The sequence below is a fragment of the Desmodus rotundus genome, chromosome 3, assembly GCF_022682495.2.
Source record: "Desmodus rotundus isolate HL8 chromosome 3, HLdesRot8A.1, whole genome shotgun sequence".
NCBI lineage: Eukaryota > Metazoa > Chordata > Mammalia > Chiroptera > Phyllostomidae > Desmodus > Desmodus rotundus.
The window spans coordinates 14830964-14844035 of record NC_071389.1 but is presented as its reverse complement, the minus strand read 5'-3'; the positions used below and the strand labels follow the sequence as shown (position 1 = coordinate 14844035).

Here is a 13072-nt window from a genome sequence, read left to right as displayed (position 1 = left end):
GCGGCAGCTAACCCCCCCCCCCCCAACAAAAGACCAGTGAAGACAGTGTAGTGGCATGTCATTTAAGACCTGGTTTTGCAACTCCACAACCCTAAAAGGTTCATTTTACTACTTCAGGGCCTGTTTTTTTCGTTTTTTAAACTCAGAAGATAGGCCTAACTTAAAGCTTTCCAGGTGTGATTTGACTCTAAAATGTTGCTGGTTTTGGGTCACACAGATACCAATCATCGAAAAGCTTTAATGAAGGTATGCAAACCTGACCTCCTACCACAGGAGACACAGCAGAGGGCCAAAGCCTCACACTCCTTTTTCACTCTTTGAGTCTCTCCCTAGTTCTTCTTGCCTTCCCTAGTATCGCCGAAGTCCTTCCCCACTAAACCTGGGTGCTATTACTACAGATTTTGTAACTGTATAAAAATCTAACTTCGAGTAACATTCTAAAATGAACAGTGTGCAATTCTATCGTTGATTTGATGTGTAAAGACATGTAATTAAACTAAAACACCTGAGGACTTTCTCCACCCACTGCACACCTAGGAATTGGATAGGGTTACCTAGACAAGAAATTAAGTCACTACAACTTTGACATGTAGCCCTAAGTTACAAAGTAGTGTCTAACCAACCTTTTAGTCATTGGCGATTGCCATCGCTTTCCCATCTGCATCCTGAGAGCAGTGGAGAGAAACAAACGTCAAGAATTCCATTCACCAAATTATTTACTTCAATGGCATTAAGTATCATTAATGGAAATACATATTTTAATCATTCAAAGATGTTCAGGAACTAATGCTATGATTTAACTGGTATTCTCTCAATCATGCCCACATAGCACACTGCGGCACCAAACTCCCAAAGCTCTCATTAATTAGCTAACGACCACCAAACAAAGCAACCCCCCAAACAAAATGTGAGCGTGTGCATCTGTCCTTGAAATTAAGGAGTTGGCCAAATTCTAAAATAAGCCCATAGCCCATCTCGTAAGTTATGATGTGCCATCACTACAAAACAGCTTCGAGGACTACGGACGAAAAGCCATTACCGAGGGGAGGTCTCTTTCTGGCGCTTCCGAGGTGATGGAGAGGCACTCCGGGAAGGGGAATGTCTCCGCCGCCTGCCCACCTCACCGTTCTTCACATGGGACCTCTTGGGTCGCTCATCTTCTGAGGAAGAGGAGGAGCCAGAATCTATAATTACACAGCAAACAAAATATCACAGTAGGCCTGCCCGTGAAAGAGTACCCATGCTTTCTGAATCTAAGTGGGTGGAGTGTCCAAATTAGCAAGTCCACGAACGTAAGCAGGCACGTATATAAACCATCACCTCTAACCGAGGGCAATACCAGCGTCTGCTCCGTGACTTGAAAATCGAGTACAAATAAATATCCATAACCATTATTATTACATAAATAGGTTATAGAAATCATTTCCACAGCACTATCCACGGAGACCCAATGACTTTTAAGAATCTAAAAACTATGCAAAAGCTAAAAAAAGCACTCGATTACTCGATTCTTATTACTGTAAGCACTTGAAAGGCTATGGAAAGTCTCATCAGGGTTTGAGTGGCTTACTTCCATGTCCCTAGCATTTATCAAGCAAACACGTGTGACATTTCCTACAGGCCTGGTAGCAACCACCGAAGACTGCAAAGAGAAAAACTTCAATTGTTGGCACATGGCTTCCTTAACTTAAAAATAACTAACAACTGTTCTCCAAATACTAAAAAATAAATTTAAAACCAATTTCCAAGTACCAAAAACACCCAAAATCTTTGAGCATTTTCAAACCTTTCCATGATTAACCTCACCTTAAAAAGTATTGCAAAAGGTGTGTAACTTTTAACTAACTCAATACCACTATGGGATGTGCTTTGGTTTCCATTTTATAAAAGGGGGGGAGGGGCGGGGGGGGCGGGGAGGTAGTGTCCAGACTCAGCCACAAATGCCAACTGAGCTAATAAAGTCAGAACATCTGGTTTAAAAATCAGGTTTCTATGCACACACTCTAATTCAAAATTTTCATTTTTAATTATCATTTTACAGATATTTCCACACAGTATACAAAAAGAGCTGGAACCAACCTAAATGTACAAATAGGCAATTGGTTCACTAAATTGTAAAATATTGTTACAGTAAAGAAGTATGGGCGCTGGCTGGCGTGGCTTAGTGGACTGGATGGTAGCCTGTGAACCAAAGGGTCTCTGGTACAGTTCCCAGTCAGGGCACATGCCTGGGTTGCAGGCCAGGTCCCCAGTAGGGGGGTGTGTGACAGGCAACCACACATTGATGTTTCTCTCCTTCTCTTTCTCCTTCCTTTCCCCTCTCTCTAAATGTAAATAAATAAAAAAAAATTTTAAGTAGTATGGTAACAACAACAACAAAAATCCTAAAAAAAAAAAATATATAGTAAATCTTTAAGAACAGGGAAAGATGTCTAGATATATTACATTAAAAAGGCAGACAACATAACCTACAATTTGAGTTTGTATGGGCTTGTTTCTTTCTTTTTTCATTAATTTTATTTATTTCTTTTCATACCTAAGATGCTTACATGTGTGCAGAAAATGTCTGAATAGTCCTGGCCAGGTCGCTCAGTTGGTTAGAGTTGTCCCCCTAAGGTTGCGGGTTTGATTCCCGGTCAGGGCACATACAAGAATCAGCCAATGAATGTATAACTAAGTAAAACAACAAATCGATGTTTCTTTCTCTCTCCCTCCTTCTCTTAAAAAAAAAAAAAAAAAAAAAAAAAAAAAAAAAATCAAACAAAAAAAATTTCTGAATAAAGCTTTGGGAAATAAGAGTGGAGGCTGGGAAAAGAATGATACTTTTCTAATTTCATACGCATTCCCCTTTTTGTTGCTGCCCTCTGAGGATCAATTACTTTACTTCCACGCAGGCACATATTTCTCCTAAGTTATTCACTGTACTGATAGAGAGGCACACCTTAAGTACTTTTTATTAGAAAACGCAGGTAGAAAAAACTGAATCAGTGCCCATACCAGAGGAAGACTGCTGGTTCTGTCGTCGGTACTGGCGTCTCTGCTGCACAGAATCCGCTGCAGCCATTTTGCCACCTTTATCTTCTTCTGAAAGACGGATGCATTTAGAGAGTTGTTTCTCTAGTTATGCGTACAGAAAATGCAACATTTGAATTGGGAAATGGTCTCTTGAACTTTTCATCTGGTTGGGTCAAACAATGCAACTACCACATACATGTATGTATATACATGTATACATATATATATTTCTTTTTACAAAGAAGGAGGAGCTTAAAATACCAACTTAAATCACCACCACCAAATGTAATAAAAATAAACTTATTTATTTAAGCACATGCTACAACAGGTCAGGCTAGGTGCCAAGCACTTTATAAACATTATTTCAGTTAGTTAACAAAAACCTAAAGGACAACACTGTTATCCACATTTCAGATGACAAAAATGAGGCTAAGATAAATTAAGTAATTAAACAAAAAGCAGTTAGGTAGTTGGAGCCTGGGGTTCAAACCAGGTTGGTCTGACTTCAGAGTCCTAGCTCTTAACCACTAAGCCACAGCCCATAATTAATCTTTAACCAGAGGGTCTGATCAGATGTGCTACGGGTCTAGTTTAGCTTAAAACACACACACACACACACACACACACACACAGAACTTACCTGATTCAGACAACTCTACTTTTCTGGGCTTTGGTGCTGGTGAAGGGGACTCTCTTTTCTCAGTACCTTTATGTTTTGTCACTGAAGAGTACGGCAAACAAACAAACAAAAAAAACCCACTTACAAGAAGAAAGCAAAATAAAGCTTAACAAGATATCTTAACAATATAAAAATAGGCGCGACTATTTTCATGAAGAATTTATAGAGAGTTACAAAATTCTGTAAGACCTTTTTGTCATCATCTGAATCGTACCTGAAGTAGAAGCAAGAATTTTTAAATGCTGAATGAAAAGTCTCAAAAGTTCTCTAATGATTTAGAATCTAGAGATTCACCCGAAAGAAACAACAGTTAAGAGAAATTAGGAGCTGTTTCTGAGTAGAGCAAGCTTGATGCTGCTGTGTCTAACAGCCCGCTCAGCAAGCCTCTGCGTGCTACCCAACTTAAAACAGCCTACGGAGGCCTCATCAGCATAAAAGCTTTCAGAAATACCCACTACTGGGTAGGTGAAGAAAACAGATGACAAATGATTAAGAAATCAGATCTGCTGAAATTTTCAGAGGAAGATCCTGGTCTGAAGAGGAGGAATGAACTAGCCACCCAAGAGGCTGTACTCTCATTATGCAGAGCGCAACCTTCACAACAGCACGAGGGATTTAAACTACCTTTCAAAAAAGCAGACTTTCACAACAGTAAACGTAATTAAATACTAAGGTTGGAAGAGTCTTTCCAAAGCTTAGAGGAAAAAAAAAGAAGAAAAAAAGCAGCAGCAGCAGCTCTGAAATATACCTGAGGCAGGAGAGCTGGAGTAAGTTATAAATTATCTAACTTCTCTTCACAATTGCATGCAAATTATGACAATTACATTTTGTATGCTGGCATGTTGAGTACTATTGCTAGTAACACCCCCCTGCCCCTCCATTTTACAAGAGGAGAGACCTGAGTAAGTTTAATCAGAAGTGACCACAAAGTCACACATACTTTAAGTGATCTAGGTAGGATCTGACCCCAACACTATTTCTGGGGTATAGGCTTTAATTTCCAACAATTACTAGTTGTGCCTATTAATATCTACCCATTGCTTCAACTAAAATAAAGTATAGCCCTGGATGCTGTGGCTCAATGGATTGAGTGCAGGCCAGGTCCCCAGTAGGGGGCATGTGAGAGGCAACTAATCCATGTATCTTTTGCACATTGATGTTTCTCTTCCTCCCTCCCCCCTCTAGAAATAAATTAAAAAAAAAAAAAAAAAAAAAAAGGACAATATGATTCCCCTCAGGATCTTTACAATTGTTTTAAGTCATTAAAGCAATTACCTGAGATATTTGATCTAGAATGTATATACCTTTAATTTAAGAGACACTTATATTCAGAATTCTATACAGGCTTATTCAAGGGACATTAATGTAAAAGAATCAGCAATCTGAAACAGCAATCACATCTTTGCTAAAGTAGTCAAACTGGAGAATTCACCACTGTAAACAGCCAGCATTTTAGCCCTGGCCAGTTAGCTCAGTTGGTTAGAATATAGTCCTAATACTCCAGGGTTGCAGGTTTGATCCCCGGTCAGGGCAAACACAAGACTCGACCAATGAATGCATGAATAAGTAGAACGACAAATCGATGTTTCTTCCCCTTACCCCCACTTCCTATGTCTCTTTAAATCTATAAATATAAATGAATAAAAAATGAAACAACCAACATTTTACTAATGATACTACCTAATAAGCCTTTTGGACAAACTGGATAAAGAACGGTTAACACCTAGTTATTATGAAATATGGGAGCACTATAAATGCATTTAAAGCTTGTATTTTAATAAAGTCTTTTTTAATAAAATAGAAAGGCTTTAAATTTTTAAGGATTTGAGGCACTACCCACCCCCATCAGTATTTCTCACTTTTAAGTGGCAGTTCATCTCCAATTCTTAAAAAAAAAAAAAAAAAAAAAAAAAGATTTTATAGGCATTCAATTATCTGTAAACCCACATGTCCAAGTTACCGCGCCTTGGAAAGCTGGGTTCCAAAATGTGTTTGGATGTCAGAATGCATTTTCCCTTAAACATTAAAAATGAGTTTTTATTTGCAAGATGGCTTGGCAAATGCCTACTTAGTAAACAGTACAGTTGAACTATAATGTTACAGTTATGCCATTAGACAAGCATCCACTATATACCCCTACTCTAGTTCAATGACTGGCTGAATCATAGCATCATTAACATAATGTTAATGTTTCATTGAGGTTCGTTTGCCTAGGAAGATTTTACCCATCCAAATGTTTTTATTTTTTGTATTCAAGGGGCAAAAAATCATTGTAGCATGAAGTCAGAAATCTTCAAAATCAACAGAAAAACCAGTATTTTCAACAGTTCTATAAAGTATTAATCCCCCAGACTTGCCCAAAAGATCACTTATTAAGTCATTGTGACTGGAATTGGTAAAATCACTGAGTGTCCACAAGTACAATGTATATGGTAAACTGATCTAAACTCAAAACTGCCACCACTAGAGGGTTAGATGCTCTGTAAACAAACTTCATTAACTATCCGGCTGATTTCAAAGCATTACTCTGTATGCTAAGATAATACCAACTTAACTATGACATGCCACTGATTTCAAAATGCTCCCTAAGGACCCTTTCAAGTGAAAATGCGTATTACACTCCAAATAATTTACCTCTTCAATCTCCCCGAATACTCTTCTCGCCTGTCTCCCACTCCATTTGCCTACTATCAACAGGAGAACCTTTATTTAAAGCCCTGATTGGCAACTACTACATGAATTACAAGAGTCAAGTCTACTGAATTTCAATGTCATTGTTCTTATCAGGCATGAAGACTTAAAAAAAAAAAAAAGGAATCCCTGAACTCATACTACCAGGTACAGAAGCTAAAGAGTTTCACCCTGCTATTTCCCTCCTCCAGAAATCAGAACAGGCATTTTGGAATAGGAAAGTTAGACCAAGTATACATTTTTCAATGGGAATGAGAACCCAAATTCTAGTCCTGGTTGGTTGACCTTGACCAAATCCCCTAACCCGAGAACCTTGTTTGTTGATGACAATTTCTAAAGTTATTTCTAGCTCTGCAATTTCATCACAGATGGCTGGGATCATTTCACTATAATAAGTTATTCCAAATTGTTAGAACCAGTATTTAGCTTCCGTGGTCACAGGGCAGCCTCCGGCTAACGGATCACACTGCATCTCTTTGGTTGGGTTTTGTTTGCACATGGAGAGATCAACCCCAGAATCCACAGGTACAGCACTAGCCCTGTGTCCCACCCACCCTGGCTTATCTCCACTGTGACTAGTTTCTGAAAAGCAGCCACCTGTTTCCTCCAACAATACATCAAAACTCAAGCAGTTGGTACCTACGAAGTCTTCAAAAGGTCACTACTAATTCTTAAACTATTTTAACAGCGATTCAGTCTTTCTGTCCAGGTAAACTTATTACCCTTTGGCTATACAACGTGAACAGAAAAACTGTTAAGTGGATGTGTTTTTGCAAAGTGGAAAGTGACAGCATTTACAGTATTTTTTCACTAGAGAGCTTTCTGGCTCCAGATAAAAGGAAATATTCAGGAGTCCCAACACTTCATAGGAAAGAAAAAAATAGGTCAGGTCAGGACAACTGCATCAGACTTGGACACAGTGATGGACAGAAACTATGGACAGAGTGAAATTTTTCCAGTCTTGAACAAAAAGTAACATGGGAAGTGAGGGCATGAAAAATAAGTGATCTAAGACCCCCACCCATACTTAAATTACATCTGAACCTGGAAAACCTAAAGGTGTCTCTATTCTTATCCAGCTCACTGTCTAGGTCCGCAGAGCTAATTCAAGAGAAATGACCATATAATATTTAATTATGTATCACCAAATTAACCTGTTAAAATTCAGAAAATAATCTACACATACTCTTAACAGTTTTCTATTATCCCCCTTCCACTCCAACAACTTATCTTCCATATCTCACCGTAACAGAGTTCAAAACAGGTGCAGCAAAATTTGCCCTTCTGGATATGAATACAGTGCCGTGCTGGTGGGGAGAGGCAGGCAAAGCAGAATAAGCTTACAGAATAAGCTTATTATGCTTATTATAAGCATAATAAGAATGCTTATTAGAAATCCCGAACATGTTAAATTCATTAAAATATAGTCAAAATTTTGCCCGTCCCCATTCTGTTTTGTGTCTAACCTGAAAACTTAAATGTGATCAGAACAACTATGTGTTGCTCCTTGAAATTCAATTATTATAGCAGCTTTTGAGATAGCCCCCCTCCCTCACTACTCACCTTTTAGGCTGTCTTTCTCATTCTGTCCCTAAGCACCAGAAGCCCAATTCCCTCAAACAGATCCTATAGTGTGTATTTGATACTAAAGGAAGAAGCCCCAACAAACCTTCACCCAGACTAATACAGCGAGCATCTACCCGCCTGGCAGGGTCTCAGATCACAAATTCCTCAGAAATCAATCTACAGGGGAAAAGTGACAACACTCAAGAACCCTGCCTAGAGCCTAAATTTAAAGAACACATCAGCTACCACATCCTTCAGAGAGCACAGTAAGGCCAAGAAAAGATATAAAAAGAATATGAAGTCCTCAAACAAAAAAATCTTTGGGGGTGGGAGGGGAGTCCACTGGTCTCACAGTAATATAATGATCCCTACCACGATAACACAACTTTAGTAAGTTACCCAAAATCAAACACCCCTGACTGATAAATACATTTCTCTACCTACTCAACACCAGAAGGCATCACAAAAAACAACACACACACAAAGTCTATTTGAACAAATCCGAAGAACATAAAGCAGGAAAGAAAAGGGACCCTCTAGAACACGGGATACAAATGCTGCTCAGCTACTTCATACTTTGAAGGGAGAGGGGGTGGCCCACAACTGAGCAAGCACTCTGTAAACAAATGAAGAAAGAACATAATTTTTTGTATTTTTTTGATGTTTACCTTTACCTGAAGTTCTCCCTGGAGAGACAGAAACACGACTTTTTCTCGCACGGTTTGACTGCTGGGGTGTTGGGGAATGACGAGTTTTCGGCGGCGGAGTTGCTGGAGGTGATGGTCTATGCCTTCGCCGTGGAGGACTTGCTGAAGGAGACAACCTACGTGTTTTTCGAGGGGGGCTGGATGTCCTCTTAGGAGGCTTCTTTGGCGGTGACCGGGAACGAGACGAAGAGGACGATGAACTACTCCCAGACAAGGATGCTGATGAACGTCGCCTTCTGTGGAGTAAATAGTCATACTCAGTAACTGCCTATTTACAAAGCATGACCATCCAGGTATGTACAATTTATGCAAAAATACAGCTATTTTTATCCAACTTTTGAGTTTATGTAGCTAAGCAGATAAATGAGTTTTTAAAAAATGGGAAACAAACCATAACCTAACATAGGAGACAGCGAGTTTGAGACTATAAAGAAATAGGTTATTCTGATAAATCGTGTTTGAGTTACCTTCCAGTTATAAAATATGTTAGGTGCTAATATAACTAACCAGCCTCTGTCTTCCTGAGGAATGGTATCAGTGTTTTGAGGTTTGCACACAAAATTTGGGTGGCAGAGTAGTTTTCATTTAATAACACAATGTCAAGCATTACGTTGCAAAGCTTTACGTTGCATTTTTAAAGAGATGTGCAGGATTGGAATTCATTTAGCTACATAAACTTAGAAGCAGGGGCCTCTCGAATTCTGCGGCAAAATTTGTGGTAAGTTCTGTTGCAATTATGTGTACCTGCAGAATTCACCTTTGGCAGAAGAATTCCTGAGAACCTGAAAAAAAGAAACCCTACCTTAAGTGTGAGACAAAAACTGCCTGGGGGGAATCTTACACAATCTGCACAATATTCTGATTGCTAAATGGCTCAGTAAGCACAATTTAAGCATGCTGTTTGTAAAACTCCAATATTAAGAAATAGCTGTTTCCACTAATCTTGTACTAGAAACCACTAGGTATTACTTTCCTCCTAAGAAGAAATAATCCATTTTGGAAGTGTGATACCTTAACTGACTGACCTAATTTATACCAGTCTCATTTATCAGCAGGATCAATGCTATAATTTTTAAGTTATAAAATGGTTCAATATATCTTGACAACTCTTCCCCACAGAAAAAAACTATCTTTAAAAAGAAACCATGGGAATTCTGAAAAACCTCAGACTACACAAAACAAACAAAAATTCTGGAGCTTATTATTCCAGGTTGATTTGGTTACCTGAAAAACAACCTTAAAAGAGTCAAAAAATTCTAGTGCAAGTATAATCTGAAGCAAAACTATCAGAGTTCCTTCCAAAGACAAATGAAATGCATCGTCAAGTAGGCACAGAACTTTGCTGTGCACCGGGCCTCTATTCTGAACAGATACGGCAACAATCTTTTTTTTTTTTTTTTTTTTTTTTGTTAAGTGATAGATTAAAACATTTTACTTCATGCTGATTTTAAGATGATTTTCAAAAAACAACAGTTATTAACAGGGTTATTTTAATGCCTAACCTCTTAAAAAACAACCAGACACAAAACTGCTAATAATCTATGGAATGGGATTATGGGCAATTTTTAAAATATTGATTTGAGAGAGACAGAGAGAGAGAGAAAGGGAGAGAGAAACACATCGATCTGTTGTTCCACTTATGTGTGCATTCGTTGGTTGACTCCTGAGTGCCCTGACCGGGGATTGAACTCACAACCTTAGAGCACCAGGACAATGCTCTAACCAACTGAGTCACCGGGCCCGGGCTGGGTAATTTTTAACTGTGTTATTTCTATTTGAATTGTTTATAGTAAGCACTCATTTCTATAATGACAATTCTTAAAAAAAATACGAAAGGTATAATGAATGCGAATGGACTACTTTAATACTGGTGGAAAGCAGCTTACTGGCTCTGTAGTCATCTACTTTTCAGAAAAAAGAGGGACGCGACTAACTCCCTCACTTGAGAGGATTTCTTGGTGGAATCTCAAAGGACAAAAGTTAACGAGAGGTACCAATAAGATGGTGAATTTCTTTTTATTTTCCAACATTCCACTACCATTGTTTTTCTTTGCAAATAACAGCCTTTACACTCGCGTGAGACAGGCTCTTTGGAAGACATCATCTGCTACTCAAGAGTTTTCTTCCAGGGGACGCTAACACGAACATGCGCCTCAGACAACGTACGGTGCGTGCACACACCTGACACTTCCGAACTAGAAGAAGAGAAGAAAACTCACCGTCTCACTGGAGATCTACTCCTTCTGTGCCTTGGTGGAGGCGGCATCCGTCTGGGTGGAGTTCTCCTCCGAGGAGATGGCCGCCTTCTTGGGCTTGGCCGCCTTCTAGGTGAGTATGATCTGCCGTAACAAACAGAATTAGAGCCTGAATAAATCAGGAACGTGGAATGAACTGCCTGACAGAGTTTTCTCAACAGCTGTATTAAAAAAGAAAAATGGATTTCAAGGGATACAATTCCATTTATGTAGATTTTATGGTATACAGAAAGTGCCCTTTTTAAATTCTCTCTGTAAATCCAAAGAATAACATTTTACTAAATGTTTTCCACTGCTTTGAAACTAGTTATCACCCTGGCTGGTGTGGCTCAGTGGACTGAGTGCCAACCAAAGGGTCACTGGTTCTATTACCAGTCAGGGCACATGCCTGGGTTACAGGCCAGGTCCCCAGTAGGGGGCATGCGAGAGGCAACCACACATTGATGCTTCTCTTCCTCTCTCCCTCCTTTCCCCTCTCTCTAAAAATAAATAAAATCTTCAAAAAGAAAAAGAAAAAGAAACTAGTTACCTAATTCTGTCTGGGAAAGTAGCAAGTAAGACCTGAGCTCTATGCAGATCTTAAACCACAACCCACCGTGATCTGGACCTATGGCGCCGTCTAGGCCGAGTATGAGAAGGGGAGCGAGAACGTGTCCGGGATCTTGATTTGGAACGTGACCGAGATCTTGGTCGGATCTTCTCCTTTTCCTTTTCTTTTTTGGAATTTTTCTCCGGAGAAGGATCTTTAGGCTCTGGTATGGGTTCAGGCTTGGGAACTTTCAAAATGTCGCTATGGGAGAAAAGAAAAAAAAGCTTATTTCCCCCCTCTTCTGCTCAGACTCCTACGTCATAATTCAATGAATAAAGTTATTTCTCTTTTTAAAAAGTTTTCAAAAATCTATGAAGACTTCTCCCGAGCTCCAAAAGATTAGCAAAATCCAGTGACAGCAACTAACAATTCTAATTGCACATTTTTCAAGTGCAGAGTTGTTCACAGTATTGGGGTAGGGGGGGAAGCAAGTTATAATACATAAAATATTTGAAAGACTACAAACAAAAAGCAGTGGTTACCTTTGGGGCATTTTACTTATAACGTTCTACACAATTTGAACTTAGTAGCCTAAAACTGTGATATTTATAAATGAATTTTTATGTACCTACCTAGTAGAAGTGGCCTCTTGTACTGAAGGTTCTTTTATTTTCGCTGATGATTCTGGGAGCTCTGGAGTTTTTTCCTTCTTTTCTGGAGCAGGGGAAGGACTCCGGCTCTTGGTTCTGTGACGGGGAGATCGAGAATGACTGCGCTTTCTCTCTCTCCTGACAGGGGAAGATCGTCTTCTAGGGGAAGGAGATCTGGATTTGCGTCTAGGATGAAAGCAATGTTTTTCAGGTTTTTGAATAATGTGGACTGGGCGGGGGGGAGGGTAAGGGCAAAAATGAGAATTAATCTTTTTAATCACACCATTAAGTTCCCTATGGAAATAAGATATCTTACCACAGTTACCTAATAGGGGAAGGGCCAAGAGAAAACCAGAAAGGCAAGCAAACCAATGGAAACATTCTGTTATACCAGTTATAATGGAGGAAGCATTGACCTGAAACTCTAGATTTTCGTTCTTAATCAGTTCCAGAGATGAGGAGACCAAAGACCAATTTTTCAGAGGGAGATGATGCTTAAAAGTATAGCTGACTCTTGAACAATGCAGGGGTTAGGGGGGCCAACACTCCATGCAGCTGAAAATCCTCAGGTCACTTCTGACTTCCTAAAAACTACTGATAGCCTACTGTTGACCAGAGCCTCACCAATAACACGATTAACACCTATTTTAAATGTCATATGTATTGTATACCCTAAAATCATAAGGGAACTGGATAAAAATCAGCAGGGAGAGAAAATATATTTACAGCATTTATTGAAAGAAGTCTACACAAGTGGACCTGCACAGCTCAAACCCATGTTGTACAAGGGTCAGTGGTGAAGAGACATTCCCCAATAAACTCAAACCCAACAAAGCCAAGTTGAGATGCAGACATACTCCACTAGAGTTCATCAGGAAGAACCTAGGTATTCCGGAAAAATGACCAGTGCGATTAAAGCAATATGCTCTCCGGAAGAGAAGAGAAATAGATCGATCTTGCATAAGATCACTATTTTTTGA

At 39.3% G+C, this 13072-nt stretch overlaps 1 protein-coding gene across 10 annotated transcripts in view; it reads right to left on the bottom strand.

Moving 5' to 3' along the window:
- Window positions 1-13072, bottom strand: part of SRRM1 (serine and arginine repetitive matrix 1) — a 30519-nt gene that overhangs the window by 9548 nt on the left and 7899 nt on the right. For 2 of the 10 annotated variants that reach the window (XM_045190670.3, XM_045190682.2), the window contains 8 exons: window positions 12075-12278; window positions 11509-11703; window positions 10878-10997; window positions 8620-8894; window positions 3656-3736; window positions 2998-3117; window positions 1040-1184; window positions 624-665 (listed from right to left, as the gene is read on the bottom strand). In XM_045190670.3, coding sequence (XP_045046605.1) covers window positions 624-665; window positions 1040-1184; window positions 2998-3117; window positions 3656-3736; window positions 8620-8894; window positions 10878-10997; window positions 11509-11703; window positions 12075-12278 — 1182 coding nt within the window. The remainder of the gene's footprint in view (window positions 1-623; window positions 666-1039; window positions 1185-2997; window positions 3118-3655; window positions 3737-8619; window positions 8895-10877; window positions 10998-11508; window positions 11704-12074; window positions 12279-13072) is intronic. The other 8 variants (XM_045190677.3, XM_045190671.3, XM_024554390.4 and 5 more) reach the window with 8 other exon arrangements.